The sequence below is a fragment of the Aythya ferina genome (assembly GCF_964211825.1).
Source record: "Aythya ferina genome assembly, chromosome: 21".
Taxonomy (NCBI): domain Eukaryota; kingdom Metazoa; phylum Chordata; class Aves; order Anseriformes; family Anatidae; genus Aythya; species Aythya ferina.
In genome coordinates this window covers 3,245,788-3,269,374 of record NC_140319.1, presented here as the reverse complement: position 1 = coordinate 3,269,374, position 23,587 = coordinate 3,245,788, and the positions used below count along the sequence as shown (strand labels likewise).

At 43.6% G+C, this 23,587-nt stretch overlaps 2 protein-coding genes and 1 long non-coding RNA gene across 3 annotated transcripts; 1 reads left to right on the top strand and 2 right to left on the bottom strand.

The window, feature by feature from the left end:
• Positions 1-6,374: 6,374 nt before the first annotated feature.
• Positions 6,375-11,745, bottom strand: LOC311422323 (chymotrypsin-like elastase family member 2A). The gene is made up of 8 exons (XM_084495239.1): positions 11,640-11,745; positions 10,987-11,075; positions 10,325-10,422; positions 9,161-9,289; positions 8,243-8,379; positions 7,479-7,624; positions 7,193-7,345; positions 6,375-6,539 (listed from the first exon to the last, which is right to left on the bottom strand). Exons 1-8 carry the CDS (start codon positions 11,680-11,682, stop codon positions 6,522-6,524), a joined length of 813 nt encoding a protein of 270 aa, XP_084351365.1. The 5' UTR covers positions 11,683-11,745; the 3' UTR covers positions 6,375-6,521.
• Positions 11,746-12,953: 1,208 nt separating this feature from the next.
• On the top strand, positions 12,954-17,622 carry LOC311422321. Its single transcript, XR_014685266.1, has 2 exons — positions 12,954-14,736; positions 16,064-17,622. It is a non-coding gene; the product is annotated as an uncharacterized lncRNA (long non-coding RNA).
• On the bottom strand, positions 16,868-22,022 carry KIAA2013. Its single transcript, XM_084495238.1, has 2 exons — positions 20,919-22,022; positions 16,868-20,152 (listed from the first exon to the last, which is right to left on the bottom strand). The coding sequence occupies exons 1-2, from the start codon at positions 21,919-21,921 to the stop codon at positions 19,293-19,295; spliced, it is 1,863 nt and encodes a 620-aa protein (XP_084351364.1). The 5' UTR covers positions 21,922-22,022; the 3' UTR covers positions 16,868-19,292.
• Positions 22,023-23,587: the final 1,565 nt, after the last annotated feature.

The following is a 23,587-nucleotide window of genomic DNA, read 5'->3' as shown; positions in this document are numbered from 1 at the left end:
CCAGCTTGCAACACAGAGAAGAGCAATGGCCAAATCCATCCCGTTCTTTTAAACTCTTTTACTTTTGGGAAGTTACAGAAAAAACAGTTACCTTGACATCAATTTCTCCTCTCAGTTCAATTTCATACGCATCATCTGTGAGAAGGGCATTGTACGTAGCAGAACTGATGTGGATCTTCTGTGCTAGGATTCAGAACAGAGCATTAGAAGGGAAGGATTCCCCTGTTTCTGGAGAGCACACACTACTCCTCCTACATTACCAGCCCAGCGTTTCTACTTCCTCTTTGGAAAATATCAGGTTGAGGAAGAAGTACAAAGGGGGGTGAAGATGCCCTAAATGGAGGATGACTGTTTTGTCTCTGCGACACTGCATTCAGATGTCGGTTAACAGAACCACTGACATGACTACACAGTGCTGTGTGGGGTATCTGTACAACAGCACAGTACACGTATGTGGTATTGGTAGCAAAGGTAGCCCAAAAAGCTGGTCCAAGAAAAATATGCTGTCCTCTTCTGTGTAGCCACAGTGTTTCTACCTAATGCCTTTGTTATTCAAGTCCTTAAAATGAAACTCAGCTTGCCTAACACTATTCAGCTTTTGTTGCCTTTTTACACTCTTTCTTATTTCCAAACTTCCAAGAAATAGCAAAAGAGAGAGAACTTTATTTGCCACATGAATGCACAAGAGTTTCTCTTGCTTGTTTGATCAGTATATATACAGGATAGTGGGAGCTGCGGGTCACACATATGCTTCTTTAGATCCATGGGAATTGGTTCTCTAGCCTGGCATATTCCACAGACGTATTCCATGCTCCTCCTCCTGTATGAATCTTATTTCACAATTGCCCGTGGCCAGTGCAAAGGGGTGTTAGGGGGTTTCCTTTCACTGCGGTGCCTAAGAGACACGGAGTGCAGGTGGGAGCCTGGCTGGTGCATGAGAAATGTGTGGAGTGTGCCCAAGTCACTTACGCAAGCTGGTGGACTCCATGCGGGAGGCTGTGTTTACCGTGTCCCCAAACAGGCAATAGCGAGGCATTTTGTACCCCACAACTCCAGCTACACAGGGTCCTGAGAAAACATAAGGCGTAGAGATCCTAATAAGAAACAAGTGGAAAAAGTGCAGGGAGATGCCAAATGTAGACACTTTTGCTAGGCAAATTCTGGATCCTCAAAGAACAAAGGGAATTGGGAATTCTCCCTGCACCTAGCACCCAGCTGCACACTATTTACTTAAGGACAGAAGGGATCATTTGTTTAGCTGTAGATAATTGGCCCTGATGGCAGGGGAAGGTGCACTTTGCCACTGCTGAACTCTGTCACAGCCCTTTCCACACTAATGCAAGCAAAAATCATTTTGCCCAACTATTACTGCTGGAACCTGGAGATACTCATCTTGGGGTCCTGTAGGGAGTCAATGGCTACTACAGAAATGTAGTTTTTTCTTCTCACATAATTAGTTTTTTTCAAGCCCCCACCTCAGCCCATGTACCTGTGTGTATCCCAGCCCGCAGCTGCAGCCTGCCAGTTGGCATATGAGGGATCACGACTTGACGAACTGCTGCCACCAGATCCAGAGACATTTTGGCAATCTCATCAGCGTGTTTAGTGCCATTCCTCTCTGGCAGGCCACTCACCACCATGTAGGCATCACCAATGGTTTCCACCTGGAGAGAAGGGACACCTGTCACCAAGTGGCAGGCACTAAGCTTTTCTTTCAAAATGAAATCAGAATAAAATGCATCTCAACTGTCCAGCCCTTGCTAAGCTGTGATGTGGGCCCTGGGTGATGGGGGATCTTGGATTTCATGGCTTCTGGACAGCTGTATTTAACATTCATCAGGGAAAACAGTAAGTAGGATTTCAGCTACTTCGAGGTTCCTTGCCTGCAAGTTTGCACCCACCTTGTAAACATCGTAAGACTCAATCCTGCTGTCAAAGCAGACATAGAGATTGTTGAGCATCTCAACAACTTGCAAGGGGGTGCAGGAGGCAGCAATGCTTGTGAACCCCACGATGTCTGAGAAAAAGATAGTCACCTGTCACAGGGAGAAGGAAAGTGTGAAGTTAACATCTCCAGGCAGTAGAGACAGAGTCTCTGATGAGCTTCGGGATTTGTGAAATTCTGGGAAGAGCCTAAAGCACAGGCTGCATATAGAACCAGTTTTGCAAAACTGGATAGATACAAACCTAAATTAGCAAGCTCTGGCTCTGAATTGTTTCCATTACTTTGCTGCATAAAATATGTTTATTTCCTAAGTTTATCATATGCACTTCTTTGAATACTTTGCATGAGATGGGAGACTGAAAGTCAAATGCTTTGCACCTTGTAAGCAGTCATCAACAGACTTCTTACAGTAGAAGTAGAGCCTGATTTTTCTTTTAAAGTAATTTGAACTGTGCTGATCAAGACTGGGTATCTGAACAGACCGAGAAATTAAAACTCAATTGCTACCTGATTTCTTGTTGAATCAGGAAATATTCACTGGATTTTGTTTCTCTTCAAATGATGTTTATCTTTGTCATGATCAAATAATTTACAGAGAAATTTATTATATTTTTTTTTTTAATCAAGCTTATAAAACAAAGTACAACAGAAACCATAATTGAATTGAGGAAGGAAAATGTGCGATAGTTGGCAAAAAAAATAAGTGTTTCTTCTTTGTGCTGCCTGAACTGTGTGTTTAAACTAAAATTGTTCTTTGATTTGTCATTGGTAATACTAATTAATTTAGAAAAGCAACCTTTTCACTCCCTGCATTGGCTTAGCTACTTTCAGTGTCATAACTATTGTGAATTATAATTAACTGTGCAACTGCATGTCACTGTTTTAATAACGACACCTACAAATTAAATGCAAACAGTTATTGTTGTATTTCAGAGCTGAAAGTAGCAGAGTGTCCAGGTGGAAAAGAGTGAAGAGAATTGCAATGGTTGTAGCATCAGGATTTTGGCTGGGGGCTATGTCGAGCATTGGTGACTGCAGGTGTGCTGTGTACACATGATCTAATGATGCTGGCTGGCTCTCATGTGTAGTCTCTGAAACCCAAGTAAGACAACTTGTAAGTATAGGCCTTTGATATCTCAGCTATCACAGAATCACAGAACTGTAGGGGTTGGAAGGGACCTTGAAAGATCATCGGGTCCAACCCCTGTATCGCACAGCTAATTCACACAGCTCTTTCAAAACCCCGTAGTGAATATTAGGATTTACATTCACTTTCAACTGTGGGTACGAAAGCAGGTTCCTCAAAACAGAGGCAAGGTGAGTGCTCTTTTTAACAAATATTCTTCTACCCGAGGCAATTGCATCCTTTCCATTTGGTAACATACAGACTCTGGATTTACCTGATCATAGTTTTCTGCCTCAACTTTTTGCCTTTTCCTTAACTGCTTGGCCACAGATTTTGGCAGCATCTGGTGCAAGAGGTCCTCAGCTAGCTGCCTCTCCCGTTTCAAGTCCTGTGTCTTTTCCTTGAGGTTCCTGGTGTAATTGTGTATCCATTCCATCATTTGCTTGAAGGATATAAGGATTATGGGGTAAACAAGGCAGGCTATCGCTAGCAGACTGATCTTAAGGCTCATTGTGAACAGGATTTCTTTAGATTTCTTGACGAGCTTTTCCTGTCCCTTCTGCAGCAGGCAGCTCTGCATGTAATGAAGTCCATTTAACAAGTCTTCAGCAGAGACAAATTCATCTAAGCGCAGGAATGGAATGGAAAAAGAGATCCCTTCGTAGTGAGTGAAATGAGATGAGAGATTGACGTTATCCATCCAGCACTTACGTATGTTCTCTGACGAGAAAATAGCATAGTTCAGAATGGTGGAAAGTTGATGCCAGGTGGTTTGAAAACCTGTAGATACTGGCATTAAGTGAGCTTTAAGCAGGGCTTCTCTTATTAGAAGGATGAGTTTAAAAGCTACTATGTCTGCCCAGTCAGGATTTTTTCTCATAGCTTTGAGGTTTTCATGGGGGCTACTAAAAAGCTCCAGCAGTTCAGAGATTACTCTGGATAGCACCTGGGTAGCCTCAGTATCATCTGTGCCATTGATTTTTTGTCTCATGTCAGTGATGTAAAACCTACAGATGGAGATTTTCTCCTTCTTGCATTGACAATTCTCACAGTGCAGTTCTGCTTCACTTGCCTTACAGAGGGAGTTCAAATTCTCCAGGAGCTGATCAGCACGAAATGGGGTGTTCCTCTTACTTGTTTCTGGGACCAGCCAACCGTGCCTTTCTTCCTGCAGGAGAGAGATGAAGCGAACAGCCCAAAGGTTTTCACAAGAGGCAAGTTCCTGAATGGCCTTTCCCGTGTCTCTCCATATTTCCAAGTTGTTGCTCAAATCAAAAGAAATGGCTCCGAGAAGGCTGCAGAGGGAGATCGTGCATGCTGTCAAAATCCTTTGAACTGTTTTTCTACCACCAGCATTGGAGGAGTGAGAACATCTTAAAAAAAAAAAAAAAAAAAAGAGAAAGAAAATGGGTGGGATGGGGGTGGTGGTGAAGTCTGATCACTGAGGTATTTCTTGAAGCTCCTGAAAATATAGCTGGAGCAGGTAGTGATATATAACAATGTGCATGCATCCTGAAACAAAGTACTGAAGTACCAGGGAGTTAGCTGAAATTTATAGAAAGACATCTTTTGTTCTATTTTTCCATCTGACATTTTGTTTTAAAAGAAAAGGTGTAGTAAAGAGACAGTTCTCACGACAGTCTCAGAGCTGCAAAAACACAGGAATTAAATCAATTTTACTGCAAGTATTAACACTGATGAAATAATTTGCCACAGGTTTTATTCCCTGTGTAACTTCTATGCAGACCATAAAAAATGGGCTCATGGTTTCAATAATCATGAATTGTAATTGTTGATGTTTTTTAATCAAAGGAGATACCAAAACTTGTAGAATTTGTTCTTAATAGGAATTTCCAGAAGATTAGTTTGTGCTGATATTTTAAAATTAAGCTTAGATGTTTCCACTATGTTGTCTAAATATTTCAAAAGAAAAATTAATCAAATTTCAGTTTTGTTTTAGTTTTTACAGAGGCATACGTATACCCAATTATCACTATTTGTGCTTCATGATTACCTTTTCTCCTTCTCTTTCATTCTGCACCTAACTGATATCCATCCTCTGCACAGCTAAGTAACCTCTAACGGTTTCAATTTTCAGGTCTATTATTCACTTATAATCTTTCGTTAATCATAATCGTGAAAACAACTGATGTTATGATGAAGCTGGTGACTCCTGAGTACCCATGCAACCCTTTTTTCTCACTGAAAAGAACAAACCAAGAAAATGGGTTTCTGATCAATCTTCTTTTTATTTTCTTTTTCTCTTTCTCTGCATAGTAGTGGTGACTGAGGGTAGCCCTCCATATTTTCTCTTATCTATATTCAGTACAATTTATCCTGAATAAAACATAAACGTGTTTAATCCAAAGGTAAGAAAAACCAAATGTCTGATTGAAAGAAACCGCGAGCCTGGAAGAGTTTGTCTCTGGACTCAGATGCATTTCTAGCCTCAGAATCAACTTCCAATCTTTTCCTTATTCTTTCCACTGCTAACCTTTGATTCACTCACCCTCCTTTTATAATTGATAAAATCGATATAATTGATTTATACTTTTGAATCTGCCTAAAAATGTGCTGGGAGGCAGAAGAAAAGCAACAAAATCTGCCTTGTTTTTACACTGTCTAACTTTTATTGTGATCAGAGAAAGATAAAGAGGGGCTTTAATTTTGTCCCAGGTTAAAATGTGATTCTGCTTGCGCTTTGAAAAAACAAAAACAAAACCCATTTGTGTCCAACTGAGTGTTGGCTGACAGCAACAATTCAGTGGTCTTCACCTGTCATCTGAATTAATTGAAAAAGAGCAATGTGGACACAAGGGAGAGGGGTCTGCAGTGATGCTGCCGGGGCAGCTGCCAGCACTTGCTGCTGCATTTTAACATTCCTGTTGCTAAACCCCAAGATCCCAGGGTGTTAAAAACCTCTTTAAAAGCAGGCAGTTTGCAGCACTCCCACACTCACCTGCATTGACCTGCTTGCGCTCGTGCTGCCTTCCTGCTGGGCATTGCCACTGCTTGTCCTGGTGAGTCCTGCTCGCAGGCTTGATGGTCCTGTCTCCTGCCTGCCCACCTCCTCCTGCCCTGCTAGTTCCTTGCTTTCTCACCGCTCTACCCCTAGAGTTCACCCCATGGCTTTCTACTCTTCCTGGTGCCCATCTTCTTCACAGCAGGCTGGCATCTTCCCCCAGATGAGCATCAAGCTCTAGCCCAAGGCAGGGGAAAAGCTTTAAAAGGTCTCCAGCATTATCGCTAAAAACAGGCTCTGGTCTTGACAATACACAAGAAGAATTGACAGGGACACGTGTCTTTCTTTCATGTTGCAAAAATAGTGTTTATTACAGAGTTAAAAGAGTAATTTCCCAGCTATTTGTGATCAAAGGTGCCATGATTACGTCTTTATTCAAACTGTTCTCCTTCTTGGCACCGATCTGATGTGTCATCCAGTTCTCTGGCTTAGTTGCTTGCCATAACCTACAAAAATGTAAAACAAAGCAAAAATCAGATCACAATTTGTGAATTTGTGAATAGTGTATGTTGCTTCCAGGATGCAGGATTTGAACAACTGAAACAAGATTTTTGCTCCTCATTCACTCTTTAAATTAAGGTCTATAGTATATTAAAAAATTGTTGCTCCAGACTTGAGTAGCATGGTCTACCTTCTAGGATGCAATTGTTACAATCATTATTATTCATAATACAAATGTAAGTAATCACTTCTGAAGTCACAACAATAAATCATTTACTAACTATAAATACATCTGTAGTCTAAAGGCAAAATGAATTCCTAAACATAGAGAATTGTTTAAAAGTGAAAATAATTTGGATAACTAATTTCAAAGAGGTTTATGTATTTTTGCTCAGGGAATTGCTTTTGTGTTGGTAAGGGCTTGCCTACAGAGACAGGATACTTGTATGTAAAGTATCATTTGAATTAAAATTGAAACAGTTCCCTGAGTAGGTGACAGAAACGTCAATCAGAGATTACTTGAATAATTTTTCTGGTGCTTTTCCTCTAGAAGACACATCTTTTTAAAACATCTTTTTCTCCCCCCAAGGTCCTCCAATAATGACCTTAGCAATAGCTAAGAGTCTGTATTCCCCTGTAGAAATGCATAGAACCTTACTTGCTCGATCCAGCTGTTGTAAGCAGAGACCCGAGTGAAGACAGAAGGTTTCCGATAATAGTTGCAGCCAAGAGAAGAGCCAAAGCTGACAATACCGTGCACTTCCCATTTGCCATTAGCACCTCGACAGTTCAGTGGGCCACCAGAGTCCCCCTGAGAGGAAGGGGGATAATAGTTAATTGTAGTCATAGTGTGAGTAGTTCTTCCTTGTGTTTTAAGCTTTCCTTCCCATCAGGCCTGTTTGTGTCTAAAACCAGCCCCAAAGAATGACATTCTCTGGACTCACATTACAGCTGGAGGTGATTCCATCCCCACCAGCGCAAACCATGCTGGTTTTCACTGTGCTTCCCCACCAGGTAGGGCTGGAACAAGTTGCATAAGACACCACCAGCAAAAGACCTTGCTGCAGTTCATCTGGAAGAGCTCCGTTTGCTGTGAGGGGATAGAAACAAAGGAGTCACAATACCATAGCACTGAAGGAAGAACAAAAGTGCATCGTTAAGTTTCTCTCAGGATATGGACACTATTCCTCCAGGTAAAAACTCCATATGAGCTGTATAATCCATTCCTTATATGCATTCTTTCACCAAAAAAAATGCTGTAATTTACTAATGAGTTAAAAATACCTCTTTGATAGAGAAATACAGGGCTGTTCTTTGGAAGTTTGCAATTTACTTCTCTTTCTAGGAATTGCCTCTTGAGTCGAGCTGACACTTCTGCTGAAGTCTCTGAGATTTTTCTTTATGTTCTTTCTGCTCATTTATTTGCCTTTTCAGTTATTCAGCAAGGCATATTAGGATTAGCAAAATCACGCTATTAATGTTTATTAGAATAGTTTCTGAAAGCCGAGTATAGGGCCCTCTAGTGCATTACTATCTCAATTACAAGCAAAATAAATGCAGGGAAAAATCAGTGTGTGAGTGAAGTGGGGCCTGATCGGCTTGGTGTCAAGGGGATGTTGAGCACCACTAACCCACCTTTTACCAGTCAATTCCAAAGGAGATGGCAGTACAGAAAGATTTTGTTTCAGTTTTGCAAATCTCCACTTACTCTGCAGTCTTCCCCATCCTGTCACATAGCAGGCGGTGTTGGATGACAGGATGTTTCCTGCAGCAGGGAGGCAGGCCAGCTGAATTTGATCACTCAGGGTGACGTGTTTAGTGAGTTTGATCAAAGCAATGTCGTACCTGTGGTCATATGCACATATATGAGAATGGGGAAGGCAAGGGGTGAAGAGGATTACAAATAGTTAAGACATAGCAGCACAAATACGTAGCTGTTGTTCAACACTTCACCTATTTAAAAGAGATGCGAGGAGGCCACTGTGTGAACAGTTAAGATTCCTCCATCCTTAAAGTGGTAGGGAAATCCATACACTGGAAGACTTCCCTACAAAACTGTCCACTTTGCTGCTTGGCAGTTTTCTGAACTTTTATAGTTCTCTTCACCAAAAATAGGCACATGTGTGAGGACTAACTCCAAGCACTCAGAAAGTGAGGCAGTTGCTTTGCTAATGCACTCGTCCTGCAGGAATGCATAGGAGTCCTTCATCAACAAATGTATTAATTCAATTTATCAGTATTTCTCTGTGTTTATGCTATTCATATGAGAACTTCAAAGTGTTGTTTAAATTGATTGATCAATTCATTCCCTTTCACTGTATGAAAGAAATTATTGCATAGAACAACAGTATCTCAGCTAAACATAAACATGCACAATGGCAGCCAAAAACGCAATTAGTCAATAATCAATTAATACTGCCAGTTCTTTCTCTTCTCTTGAGGGGGAATGGTACATAGTGGAGTCTCAGCTCTCCTCTATGAGAAAACATTTAGAAATACCATTGTAAGCTGTAACAGGAGATTCTAAACATCCATTTGGCTGCTACAGCTCAGGGTAGGTGGGATTCAGTCAATTTGATTTTTGTCTTCCATCTAGTATGTGAAAAAATACTTTCCAGCAACTTACCCATTTGCAACATTGTATGAATTCCATTTTTCATGGACAACAAATTTTTCTGGAAAAGCTGTGACAGATCCTTTTTCCTCTTCTGCTAAGTTATATTTTCCAAGAAGTACCCGATATTGCAAGCTAGAACTGGACAAGAAAAGGACTAACAGTTATGCAGTTACCAGCTTGCTGCTTAGTCATCTGCATCTTATCCACCTGAGATATCAGTAAGGTTATTATCAGTAAGACTGTTAAGACTGATTATCTTAAGACTGTAGTCTCACATCACACGCATGATTTGGCTGGAGCTGAGCCAATGTCTGACTTATTTACTAAGGACAAGGCATTGTATGATGGGCTTAATACTCATTTAATCTCCAAGCCATCCTGTCGACTCCTGCTTTAGGATTCATTATCAAATGAATATGCTTCCAATTTTCACAGGATACAGATGGTATTCCCAATGTAATAAACAATTTGGACTGCCTTTTTGACAAAATGATAGTATTTGCTCATAAGCATCTTCACTGGTAAACAGCTGCAGGACACACATAATATACAAAATTAATGATAATAACATGCAGCCAGTCCTTATTTCATATGATGATGTTTTCTACAACCTAGTGTTACAATAACCAACATGTAATGTATTCGTTATTATATGTATTCAAGGACATATACTACCAAACCACAATGGAGTTGGCTCCATGGAGACAATTTTGATGATGAAGGGGCATATTTGTATCTGATCATTTATTTGTTTTACTCTCCCATAGTATGAAGAGCATTCTGAAAACAACTGGGAAATTCAAACCATTTGTGGTTACTTTTTCAGGGAGTGGATTGAGTCGTTTCTCTGTAGCTCTCACTGCCATGTATATAGTAGAAATAGGCAACATAGCTGAATTTTAATAGCAACTTGAAAATGTAATGATTCTTTAGGTATCTACAGGAAATTAGGGATATATAATTCAGGTCATTGTATGAGATTTTTTCTTCCCCTCTACTTTTATTTTAAGAAAATTAAAAAATGTGCTCCTTCTTGTGGCCTATTAGTTATAATAAAGGATATTAAACTTGAAGTTCTTAATTGGGAAAGGAAGAACTGCCCTTAATACTATTTTGCTTCATCTGTCTCTGGTCATGCGCTACTTCTGAGTACAGACTAACTCAATGATTTACCTGATGCAGTGTGCAGCTGTCAATACCCAGTTGGTTGCAATGAGGGTTCCTCCACAAGTATGATACCATTTGCTGCTTGATTGATATTGAAGGGAGACCTAGGATCAACATATCAAGTAAGGTTTCAGTTTTTGCTTGCTCATTTTTTCTTGTTGCACTTTCTTCCTGCACCCATAACACAATTTACCAGTTGAAAATGGTGAGAGTTTTTAAACTACCATCCCTATCATCCAAAAATTTGATTTTTATAATGTGTTTTTTGTTTGTTTGTTTGTTTTGTTTTGTTTTTCCAAAGCCCTCACTAAGTCTGGTCCAAATAGAGCATTTTATTTGCTTCAAAAAGCTATTTGTTAACCATGTGCAACTACATTCCAGTAGGTATTGCACTTTCCACTGAATTTTAGTCTTCTTGCTTAAATATGGCAGAGTGCCCTAGCCTAACACAAGAACATGAAAGCCTTTCTAACCAGCAAGAGGTGGCACATTCAGAGCTTTCTTAAAAACTGGAAATTCTGAGGTTGATTAGAAGGTAATATTCAAAACCTAAGACATGACAGATAAGATGCAATGATCAAATGAAACAAAAGACCTGGCTTTGTTCAGCCATGTTGTGTGAGGGCATCGCAGCTCTAATTGTTCCAGGGAAGCACAAAATGACTAACCTGCCAGGGCCAGCTGTACGGTATTGCATTTTCCCCTCCAACAACTCTACTCACAGCAGGTGCATAGGCAGGTACCCCACAGCCAAGGGCTAGAAGACATACAAAATAGGATGTGTGATTTATAAGTAGGAAGTTTAAAAAACAAAATCTGTAAGAGAGGTTGTTTTTGTTTTTAATAACTGTGTTTGCACAGAACATTGCACGGCACAAATATAGGCTATAATTTGTTGTGATACTGGTCAAGATACAGCCATCAGTCAAAACTGACCAATGTTATATAAAGTCTGTGTTTTCTGACAGTAACCAAATCATGTTGGCTTAACCAAATTCTCGAGAGTCAATTGAGATGCAGCTCCTAACAAATGCAAAGCAATTTGATGTGAATTAACTGTATTTCAGTGTATTCAAGCTATGTAAATTAGCTTTTAATTTGTTGTCGTATGAGAGCAGTAATCCTAAGTAAGTTCCTGCAATATGAGAAGAACAGCATAGCACCTAGTTGCTGTTTTCAGAAAACCTTTTAATTAAAACCTATACTGCTTTGTTGCAGAATGTCTAGTATCCCGTCCCATCCCCCCACCAAGAAAGGGAAAGTTGCTATTAGATTTTAATTCATTATTCCCTTAGAACTAATACTGAAATTGAGTACAGACCTGCAGCTGCCAGAGTCAACACGGCAAAGAGAATTCCAAGCATGATGCAAGTTGGCTTTATGCTGCAGGCTCTGCTTTGCAAGCTATTTTATACGTTACCATTTATCTCTAGCATATGACTTAAAATGCGGTGTTATGCTGATACTAACGGAAAACTTGTGTAACTGTGGGATAATTTTTTATATGCACAAATGCTTAAGAAAAAATCAAACAAAAGAAAAAGAAAAAACAGGAACCATGTTTAGATGGACCTTGAATCCAGGCTAAACATACAACTTTGGTTTAAAAAAAACTTCAGCTAAATGGCATGTAATCTGTAGCAGCTGTTTGCTTTCCCATTGCCTTGAAATTTCATCACAAAGGTGTTTCTAGAAGGAAAATGTTAAATGAATTATTCTAACTCTTGATGCAATAACACTATCTGACATTTCAGGAAGTGATATATTCAGACACGTCAGTGGGGTTGTATTGAATGATCTCCTGAGGCCCTTCCAGGCTTAATTATTGTATGATTATGCGATTACTTGAAATTTTATTTTATTCTGATTTATTTATTTTTTTTGGTGACTGAATAGCAACTACCACATTGTACTAACTGGAAAACCCATGTTTTCTTTTCTAGTCCAAGTTGCGTGTGTTTTAGCGTGTCATACTTCTTCAATGAAACAAACTGTAAGCACTTTGGAGGGGAAACTAGAGGGCACTGGGGACCATAGGAAGTCTCTAGAGTGCCCTGGAAAGGTTCTAATGGGTGCTAGAGCACACTGGAGAGCTCTGAAAGGTCTTACAAGGGCCCTGGAAGTCCTCTAGTGTGCACTGGGAGGCCTCTAGCTCTCTCTAGGGTGCACTGGTGAGCACTGGGAGGTTTCTAGGGTGTACTTGGAGATACCTAGGGCACCAAAGATTTTACTGGGTGGCCCTGGGAGGCCTCTAGAGAGCTCTGGAAGGCTTCTAGGGGATGTGAGAGCACTGCAAGGTCTACAAAGGGTATTAGAATGCACTGGGGTGCCCTGGGCACCTTCCAGGAAATACTATACTACTACACTGGGAGGCCCTTGCAGATTCTAGTGTACACTTGAAAGCCTCTAATGCTCACTAGAGTGCAACTGGGAGCCCTGGAATTCCTCATGGGCATCCTAGAACTACATGTGGGGCCTGGGAGGCCTTTGGGAAGTGGTAGAGTTCACTGGGAGGCCTCAGAAGGTATCCAGGGGCCACTGGAGTGCACTGGGAGGCTTGGGAGGCCTCTAGGGGGCCCTAGAGCATATCAGGGGGCACAGTGGGATGGCTGTAGATTACCCTAGAGAGCACTAAAGAGGCCTTCAGGGGGTGCTAGAGTATGCTACAAGACCTTGCAAGGCCTCCAAAAGGCCCTAGAGTGCTGGAGGGCCACAGGATGCCTCAAGGTTGCACTGGGGGGCTGCCAAGGCATCCTAGAGGACACTGGGGGTAACTGGGAGGCTTTCAGAGGGAGCTAAAGTGTCCTGAGGAGCCCTGATAGATATGCAGAAGCTCTAGGGCAGACTGGAGGGCCACTGGAGGCCTCTTGTGTGAACTGGGAGGCATTCATGGAACCCTAGAGGACAGTGGAGAGCCCTGCCAGGCCTTTAGGTGGCTCTAAACACATTGGGTGTCCCTAGGAGACTTCTAGCATGCTGTAGAGTATACTAGAGAGCACTGGGTAACCTCTAGGGTGCACTAGGAGACCTCTAGGGTGCCATAGAATGCACTGGGAGGGCTGGAATGCCTCTAGAGTGCCCTTGGAATCTTCTATGGAACTCCAGAGCACACTGACACACTGTAGAGCCCGACAAGTGCTCCAGGAGGCTCTAGAGCACACAAGGGTGGGGTGGAGGGAGTGGGGGTGCCTACAGCTTTCCAGGGGGCACTAGATAAAAAGGGATAGGACCTGCAAACCTCTAGGGTGCATAATAAAGCCTCTAGTGGTCTCTGGAGTGCAATGGAGAGCCCTTCGGGGTCTCCAGGGGATCTCAGTGCACACCCAGGGGCACTGGGAGGATTTCAGGGGGAGTTTGAGTACACTGGGGGGCTGTTGTAGACCTGCAAAGGCTCTAGAGCAGGCTGGAGGGCCATGGGAGGCCTGTAGTCTGCACTGGGAGCCTCCAAGGGGGTGCTAGAGCTCACTGGAGAGCCCTGTGTCTCCAGGGGGTGTTAGAGCACACTGGAGGGACCTACAAGGCCTCCAGAGGGACTTAGGGCACAACAGCAGAGACCTGGCTGTGATCCAGAGGGTTCTAGACTGCACTGGGAGTCCCTTGTAGGGTCTAGGGAGCACTGGGAGGCCTGTAGTGTTCTCTAGAGTGCCAGGAGGGGCTGAGATTCCTATACGGCATCCTAGAGCAAACTGGGAGGCTTTTGGGAAGTGATAGAAGGCACTGGAAGGCCCTGGGAGGCCTCCAGGGGACACTAGAGTGTACTGCAGGGCCACAACAAGACTCGAGGCTGCACTGGGAAGCCTCTAGGACATCCTGAAGGACACTAGGGGCCACTGTGAGGCTTTCAGGGATAGCTAGAGCACATTGGGAGGCCCTGGTAGAGAAGCACAGGCTTTTGAGTGGACTGGAAATTCATGAGGCGTTTAGTGAGCACTGGAAAGTCAATACAGCACCCTAGTGGACCCTGGAGAGCCTTGCAAGGCATCTAGCTGGCACTAGAGCACACTGTCGGGCCCTGAGAGGACTTGAGTGTGCCCTAGAGCATGCTAGAGAGCCCTGTGAGGCCTCCAGAGGGCAGTAGATTACAGTAAGTGTCCCTGGGATGCCTCTTAGGGTGCAGCAAGAGGCCCCTAGGGCACCTGAGAATGCACTGGAGGGCCCTGGGAGCCCTTTAGGGAGCACTGGGAGGCCTCTAGGTCTCTCTAGTGTGCTCTGTGTAGAGCCCCCTCCCTGGGCCCTCCATTGTATTCTCGGGTGCCCTAGGAGCCTCCTATTGCACCCCCGAGGCCTCCCAGAGACCCTTACTGTAATCTGCTGCCACCTGGAGGCCTCTCAGGGGTATCTAGGGCACACCAGGAAGGTATTACAAGGAACACAAAGAACCATCAGTCCATGATGACAGAGAAACACACCGGTGCATGGTAAGCCAGACATCATTTCTTTCCTATTTTCCTTTAACTGATAGATCGGTAGCATTTCCCTGGAAGAGGACAAGGATTCCATAGCATCACAAATGAGCATTTTCATATCCCCAATTAGCATGTTGACCTATGTTAGAATGCCATGTGAACTTGTCAATGAAAAGAGGGTAAACCACCTATTTTCACCAAAAGGACAAACTAGTAAGAGGAAGCATTTAGAGGAGCTGCCACAAAAGAAATACTTACTGTGTTGTAAATTCATTACCGGACTTTTGAGATCTATGACTTGACATCAACATTTATCACTCTTTCTTCCTTCTACAAGGAGAATTTTCCATTATCTGTCACAGTTACAACCAGCTACCCTTCACCTGAAAATATGTTACTGGTTAAAAACCAAACATCTCTATCCCATAAGCCTGTGTAAAGGGCAAACTTATTGGAAGAGAAACAAATACTTAATGTCAGTTCAATAACCACAGTTGGATTTTTTTCCTCTACATATAGACAAAACTAAAGGTTTCCAAAAAGCTGAAATGAACCTATTATTTAATGTTAATGTTAACAAGCAGCAAAATGCATGATTTTCATAACTTCCATTCAGCAGTAGGTACTGATTTGGATGAAAGTTGCCTGGAGCACATATGGGGAAGGCAGAAATATACATGTATAATGCTTTGCTGTTTTGTCTGCCTCTCAGGAATGTATTATCCTACCCAAACAATAGTGCTTGAGAAAGCTGCATTCTGAATTTCAATGGAATCAACCAAACTCTGTTCTGGCATCTTGTATTTATTATGTGACAAAAATAAAAATCAGGATTGACAAGCATAGAAATGAGATTCTAAAAAAAAAATTAAAAAATCAGGAATTAGTTGGTTATCTTCGTAATATCTGAACTTACCCATGAAACAATGTACTGTGCTTTCCAGTTTTAATTTCCATGTGGCTTTCTGTATCCTATATTTTCACTCTTTTCACTGAATACTAATTAAAAAGTATGAATTTTGGATGTTCAGTCGCTATCTCAATTTTCCTGTTTTGTGGGTATGGTCTTAAACATGGAGTTGTGTTAAGTAGTTTAAGCATTTCTGCAATCATTTCTTAAGTAACCTGCTATCTTACATATTAGAGAGAAAGGAAAACCCCATCTTGTCTTTCTGTTCCTTTTCGTCATTGTAAAGGTATTCCAAAACAGTTGTTTTATTACATGGTAGGGAGGTTAATAAGAATGATAGTAGTTTTAATGTAAAACCCCCTCAAACCTTTTTTGTTGTGGTTGTTCCATTACTGCTTTATGTAACAATTGCTTATCCATCTTTTGCAGGCCTAGTCTAAATAGGTTGAAGTATCTTTCTTGGACTCAGTGGACATCATACTGTTGGCAGAAGTACATCAGAAACCTCATCCTCCAGCTGATACCGTATGGCTTTGAAACAGCTCCCTAGAAGCTCTTATCTCCATGTCAGTTATTTCACAGAAATTCAGCAGTTACTGGGACTTCAGGAAGAGAGAGCCCAGGAACTTCTGGTATATTCTGTTAAAGCAAAATAGCTAATGTATGTGTTAAATATATACTTGATATACAATTACTTATGTACGCTGTTGCTTCACTTCTTTTAATCTGTTCCCTTGTAGGGTAGTAAACATGCTAGACCAATTAGTAATTGGAACAGTCTGCACACAACTAACAGATATAAAAATCTACTTTTCTGAGGGAGGTTTTTCATCTGAGACTAGACGGTAACCTATTTAAAAATCTGAAGTTAAATCCTGCCCCAGCTTTTCACTGGGAGCACCATATGTGCTATATCCATTTCTCACTGGATGGCCATTAAGTCTGTTGCTTGGTTTTCTCTGGGTCTATTTTTGTGTGTTCTTAAAAGTTAAACTTGGCCTGCATGCTTCAAGATGTAACCATGTTACCTTCCAGCTTCTGACTTCAAAAATGTTTCCTGCTTAGCCATGTTTATATATTGGTTTTTACGCTGTACTTTTTTTTATATCCAAACACTTCTGTAGCTGACATTGGACAGAGGTGTTAACATAAGGCTCTGCTTGTTCTAACTGGGCTGAAAGAAAGGAAAAGAGATAACAAATCAAAACACAAACAAAAAACACACTTTAGTGATCAGGTAGACTAAAATGTATTTATTTAGAAACAACAGCTTTGGTATTTGAAAACCAAACAACCTTTAAATCACTAGAAAGTGAGATGTCTCCCCCCATAGCCAAAACAAATCAATGCACAAAGTCTCAATATGCTCAGAATAGGAAACCTGCAAATTAGCATTTCCAAGTGTAAGTCCAGAAAACAATTTCCTTAAACTGATTTTGCACTCTACAATCATAAAGGCTGAAAAATGTTACCTGCACTTAGATATCTACAGTTCAATTGACTGACTTGTTACTGAACTGGAGGCAAAATTATTAACATTCTCCCCCAACCCCCCCAAGCAATAAATTAAAAAACGTATACCAGAAAGGAAGTTACACTGAAGTTTTCTAGTTAAGTTAACTCTCTGATGGGAATCATCATTCTTTATTTTCCTGTGGGATTAAAAAAAAAATCAAAATATCAAAGGATTCGGTATATCTTCAAGTATTTTCACCAAATGGATTACTCTTAGGGAACACAACAGCTTACAAGGAAAAAGAAACATCTGTTATACAAGCTTCTGGGATAAACTCTTGAATAACCACATGTTCCAAGTTTCAGATTCCTTTCTTAACAAGGCACAAAAGGATTGTTGCTTTCAAAAAGTCCTTGTTCTCAGCTGCAAAATTGTCAGATGTGTTGTGCAAATGGAGGCTGAAAGTAGGACTAAGTTCACTCAGACACTGGGATATTCCCATTCAATTAATAAAACAAGGTGCTATTTCAACACCATTAATCTTGCTTACTGCTGTGGAGATTTTGAGCTTCAGCTGGCTTCCACTTCATCCCTGGTTTTGAAATTGAATTCTGCAACATCTTCATTTTAATTAAAACCAGGCAGCAGAATTGCTTGCTGTACACTGCAAGGCTTTTTGCAATTCCAAGAAGGAAGAGTAAAGAGTTAAGTCAGCCCTGGCATGCAGCTATGAAGTTTCTTACCATTTCAGAAAATAATGTCAGGGATGGTTACCTGTAGTCATGGTTAACAAGTTATTTTGTAAAAGGCAGAAGGCAAAACTTGTAAATGACAAAGGCAACCAGACAGCAGTGAAAAAAAGGACAAAATTTTATAATTTCAAGGGAACATTTCAGGATGCAGCTGTACACACAGTAATTCAAATTACTTCCTTACCACTTCCTTTTGCACTAAGGTTTCATCATCATAGGCTTGCAACTTCAGTTGCCTTTGATATACATCTTTTCTACCTCTTCCTAGGTTAGTTTGTCTACCCACAAGCACCTTCGATCTCATTCTTTCAATGGATAACAGGTATTCAGACCTGCTGGGATCAGGCCTGGTTTGCGGTGCTCAACATTACAAAGCCAGTGAGCTGACAGGAAAATGGCCAGCTCATCCTAGACACCACTTAAGCACTGACTGTCACCCAGCACTTTTTGCCCAGCCTTAGGCAAAATTTTATTTGCTTTTTTGATTTGGATAAACAGTGCATTCCAAACCCTGAACTTTTCCTCTGACAGCTCTATTTAACTGTCTTAAAAAAAAAAAAAAGAAAAAAAAAAAGCCAGAGTTAGCTGTCCAACCCTAAAGAAAGATCCCTCTGAACAAGATTGCCTGCTCACATTAACAAATCTAGTCTTGTTCTTCATTTCTGCTCTGTATCAACACATGACCAGAAAGGACCAGTACTGAGAGCAGAAACTGCTTGTCTAGTGTCTGTTCTGTACTAAGTTTTTACTAGCAACCAAGTTTTCTAGGCTCCTCAAAACAAGCACTTTAAATCTTTTGCACCAAAGTGAGAGATGCGTGAAGTCAGAACCTCCAACTCGCAGTAAATGCACTCAGTGCTTTTCTCAAAGCCACACTAGCCACACTTTCCCAAAATGATGTTGGTGATGTGGCATGATGGAGGATTACAGTGTCTGCATAAACATTAACCAGTAGTCCCAACAGGTTTTTTTTTCAGCACCGTGACCTAAGAACACTAGTTTGCATTTGTGTTCTCACGTGTCAGGACACACATTCAAACCAGGCAGACAATTGTGCACATCTCCCACACAGCAGTAAAAGAGATGCGTAGCAGCGCTCTCAAAAGCACTCCCATACAGCTTAAGAAACATTCTCGAGGGACACAGCTGCAATTGTTTGCTTAAACACAGGCTATGTCCTACACCAGTGTGTGGAAAAATGACAGAAAAGTTGCATCTGCCTTAATCTGCAGCCTTATGAATGTTTAAGGACTGACAATTAATTTATCTTTTTTAATATTTGTGAGCCCTACCGCTCCAATCCCTGCCCTAACCCTACTTCTTGCAAGAAGAGGTCACAGATCACTTGTTCTAAGAGAGACTGAAAAGCCTCTCAGAGAGAACCTCCCTAGGCACAGTTGACAAGAATAGACTGGTGACATTCAGAAGAGAGCAGCCAGAAGTAGCAGCCTTACACCTTACTCCTGAAGAGCGGCTTGGCTCCTGGCCCACAATATTCATTGTAGATGAGCTTGAACAGAAACAGGTGAAACAGTGTGATCAAGGAGGCCACGCTGAACCAGAACAGGAAGGGTAAGCCCGGGTATTGCTTGGCCATGTGTTCCTCATGAGCCAGAATAGCTTTTAGATGGAGTGTGTGTCTCAGGTCCTGCAAATGGACCAAATCTGTCGATATATAAAGCAGTGGTGTGATGGGCTGAGTCACCATGACAGGGAACGTATGACCTCGTGCCTCTGAGGTCAACTCCACCGGCTCATTCATACAGCCTGCCTCACACGCATAGAGTCTAACTGGCTTGTCTTGGAATTTCACAGACACATGCAAGAAGGGCTTTCCTTCAGCATCCAGCAGAACAGCGAGGTTAATCAGATCCTTGTTGTAATGGATCCCACGTAAGGAATAGCTGTTATGAAGTACATCTGGGTCAGCCTGAAACTGAAGATGGTTTTCAGTGAACTGCAGACCTCCAAAACTCAGCACCATGCCCTGCATAAGTCCATGGACCCCAGCTGCCACAAGACCCTTACATCCCCGTTTCTGGAGAGTTAGCTTCCACAGATCCGAGAGCTGCAGGATCTGGGGGACACTGGTCAGCTTTGCCGGCCACAGGTTCTCTGCGTGCATGGTTGCATGGCCACTGAAGCAATGGTCAGCATAGTTCAAGCTGGCTTCCATTTTTTCTCTGTCCTCACTGCTAATGACTGGATCTAGCAGAGGAGCTGGCATGCTGGACAGCATATAGTAGAGGGTCATGTTAACAGTCTCACTCAATGGTGTATGTGAATCTGTGATCTTTCTCATTTCAATGCCTGTAATAAATGACAACAACCAAGAGTCAAAGGACCACACATGAATGACATTAACTAGGAGAAAGAAAGTTCAAATGTGCATGCTACATGATGTTGTTCAATATACAGATGTTCTTTATTAACATCAAAGAAAACTTCAGTGAAATGCACCCTTGTATTTTTTTGGCTGCTCTTTCTGCTTTGAGACTGAAAGCAAAGCTCACACTGAAGGCAAAGCTACTTTGATATATCTACAGATGCCCTGCAGAGCTGTTACTGTGACTCTGCAAGAATCGTCTGTCAAAGGACCATCTATTTTTTTTTTTATTAGCTGTAAAATACCAAGCCCTACATCACTTGGGCAGCTACTCTTTTATGCAGGGCCATGAAAATTTTATCTCAAGAAAAAGCATCCCTGAAGTATCAGCAGGACAATCCCCAACTTCCATGGAGGAGTTTAAAGACAGTCCTTTATCCTGTAACTGGAGGCCAGCTCTATTCCCAACTTAGAGCTGGCTTGCTGGGCATGAAAGCCAGTGCATCCAGAACTGTGATTAGAAATGTCCTTCTATCATTTTATTTATTCAGTAAGGATGACTCTGCTTTTTAAGTACTCTATGTTCCAAAGTTGGAACACAGTTTTCTTATCCCACAGCATCTCTTCTGGCTCCTGAAAGAAACCTGTCAGAAAGAGTGGGGCCTCTAGCAACCTTACAGGAACCAGGTCACTGAGCTTTCTGCTCTCACCCACAGTAATTGTTTGGAAGTCGAGCATCGCTTTCCTTACCTGAAATGAACAGGTCTGACCAGGTCTGCTGATGCTCCTGGAAAAGATCTTCCACCCCCATCTGCATCACCTCCAGCATCTCTTTCTTGGCCGACTCCCTCAACTTGCTGAAGGTCTCCTCCAGCCTGGAGACGTCGATGGGCTCCGAGGTGTACACCACAGAGAGGACAGTTTCATCAAAGTGAGATTTGGGTGCCACCTGCACCCGGCTCACAAGCTTCTTGGCGGCCACCACCATGAGAACCACCTTGGAGCTCCCAGCCAGCAGCAGGCGACCGGAGGAGAGCAAGAACTGCCGCTCCTCCACCTTCTCCACGCTGGTAGCGAACCGGCTGCCCAAGGCGGGCGTGGAAGCCGGGCCTGACGCCTCAAAGCTGACCACTCTGTCGCTGGGGTTGGCGATGCGGATGCGCTGCAGGTAGAGGTGCGGCCGGCTGCGGTGGGCCACCACCTCCTCCCGCACCGTCACGCACTCCCCGGGGCCACCGCTCGGCCCGGGGCCCGTCTGCACGCAGCGCACCCTCCGCACGGCGCCGTCCCGCAGCGCCGCCTGCGCCGCCCGAGCTTCGCCTCGACCCCCCAGCGCTCGGAGCCTCACCAGCGCCGGGTACTCGGTGGGCAGCGCCGGGCCGCCGCCGTTACCCGCCGCCCACACCCAGAGGCGCCCGGCGGCCACGTCCAGCAGCAGGAAGCCGTTCCCGGCCAGCGCCAGGCCCGCTTTCGGCCCTCCGCCTTCCTCGTCGTCTTCCTCGTCCTCCTCCTCCTCCCCGCCGGCCGGCAGCGGCAGCGCATCGCCGCGCTCCGCCTGGCCCCTCCAAGCCCCCGTGGCCGCCTGCAGGCAGAGGGCGGCGGCTCCCCGGGGCTCGGCCCCTCGCCGCCCGCCGCGCCGCGCCCCCAGGTACCAGAAGGCGACGAGGAGGAGCAGCAGCAGCAGCAGCAGCCGCCTCGCCCAGCTGCTCGACAGCAGCCCCGGCAGCCCCTTCAGCCGCTGCTGCAGCCACATGGGCGGCGGGGCGGGGAGGGCCCGGCCCGGTGCGGACCCCTCCCCTCGCAGCGCTCCCCGTTCCCCGCCGCCTCGCAGCGCCCGTCAGGCCGCCATCGCCCGGAAGCTCCGCGCCGAGCGGCGCTTTGCGACAGCGGAGCCGCGCCTCCCGCCTCCACCCCCTCACGGGAGGCGCTTGGCCGCCACCCTGCCCCCCCCCCCCCGTGCTCTGTGAGGGGAAAATGGCCCCGTCCTGCCCCAAAGACCCTCCCCAAGTGGCTTTTCTGACAGGAAAAGCTTGGCGTTTTCCCTCGTTTCAGGGAATGTTTGGTCGCGTTCCCGCAGCACGGCCTCATTTGGGAAAATCGATCCCTCCGACGTGCGCCCCGCTGCGTAGTGAGCAGCAGGGCGAGCTTTGTGGCAGGGCCAGGGCGTGCGCGTCGCGCCAAGGAAAACTTTGCGCTGCGGGCCGCTCGCAAAAAACAGTAGCAAACCCCACGGAAAGCCTGTGGGTTAGGATGAAGTGTGAAATTCCTGCCCAGCCAGAGCCAGGGAGGCAGCTCAGGGAACAGGAGCAGACGAGGCTTTCCTGACTTCGTCCTGTTAAGGAGACGTTTGATTTTTTAAGGCTTTTTGATTGATTGATTGGTTTTGGAGGGGGACATTGGACTCAAAAGGGTGAGATCTTGCCTCTCACACACTTCAGTGGTACCAGTGTTTTCCCCAGAAGGTGGGGTGTGTACCGAGGCTGCCTCACTGAGCTCTGCCCCGTTCAGTTTTTAGGAAGTTTCAGCCCTGCTCGGAGCACGTGTTGCACGTACTCACAGGCACATCTGCACTGGCAGCTGCCTCTGGTTAAAAAGACAGGCAGCCGACTCCAGCCAGAGCGCACAAAGCAGCATAAACAGGAAAAAAAATCTGCTCACTGGGTTGGCATAGCTACAGAACGCAAACAGAGCTGTCACATAGGGACAGGCTGAGTGTGGCACTATGAACAATGATGCATTCATGATTTCTAGTGTGCAAAACTGCTCTAATTTTAGAGTGGAGAGATTTAACGCCCTTAAAATGAGAAACTTAACGTTTCTAAAACTCTAGACTGAGTCGCAGACCTTGGTCTGTGCCTTGAAGATGAGGGGATGCCTTTACTGAGGCTCCAAGCTCAAATTGTAGAGGCTGCTAAAGATGTAGCAAGGGCTTTTTCAGGGCTTCCAAAGTACAGAAGAAATCTAAAGTGAAAGTGTGTTCTTTTTTTTTTTTTTTTTTTTTTTTTTTTTTTTTTTTTCATTTGGTGAAACTGGCAGCATTGAAAAAGGAAGTTTCCTGAAGTCACCATCTTAGGGACAACTAACATTTCCTTGGAGTGTTGCCTGCAGTATGTCATTTGAGCATGAGGACTGTTCTGTTTGCCTGGTAATTATGAGGGAATTCCTGCTTTGGAAGGAGGGAGTGGAAACAAGAATGCTTTGAAAAGAATCAAGAGTATTCTCAGAGAACAAATTAATAAGGGTTGTTCTTTGGGAGGATGCTGTTATGAAACATGGAGAACATTAGCTACATTGTGGTCCTTCTAGCAGGTGCTTATTTTTTTTTCCAGGATTCTACCTTCTTGTGCTTATTCTGAAATTTTGAATCCTAAAAGATGTGTGCTTTCTGTTCATTTTAGTTAGGGAAACTTGCATATTAT

Coding starts and splice junctions, on each gene's coding strand:
- LOC311422323 (XM_084495239.1), bottom strand. CDS start 11,682: ATGCTTGGAATTCTCTTTGCCGTGTTGACTCTGGCAGCTGCAG. Junction 8,380..9,160: donor TCATACAATGTTGCAAATGG/GTAAGTTGCTGG, acceptor ATATGACCACAG/GTACGACATTGCTTTGATCA. Junction 7,625..8,242: donor AGGATGGGGAAGACTGCAGA/GTAAGTGGAGAT, acceptor ATCCCCTCACAG/CAAACGGAGCTCTTCCAGAT.
- KIAA2013 (XM_084495238.1), bottom strand. CDS start 21,921: ATGTGGCTGCAGCAGCGGCTGAAGGGGCTGCCGGGGCTGCTGTCGAGC. Junction 20,153..20,918: donor GTCAGACCTGTTCATTTCAG/GTAAGGAAAGCG, acceptor CATTTATTACAG/GCATTGAAATGAGAAAGATC.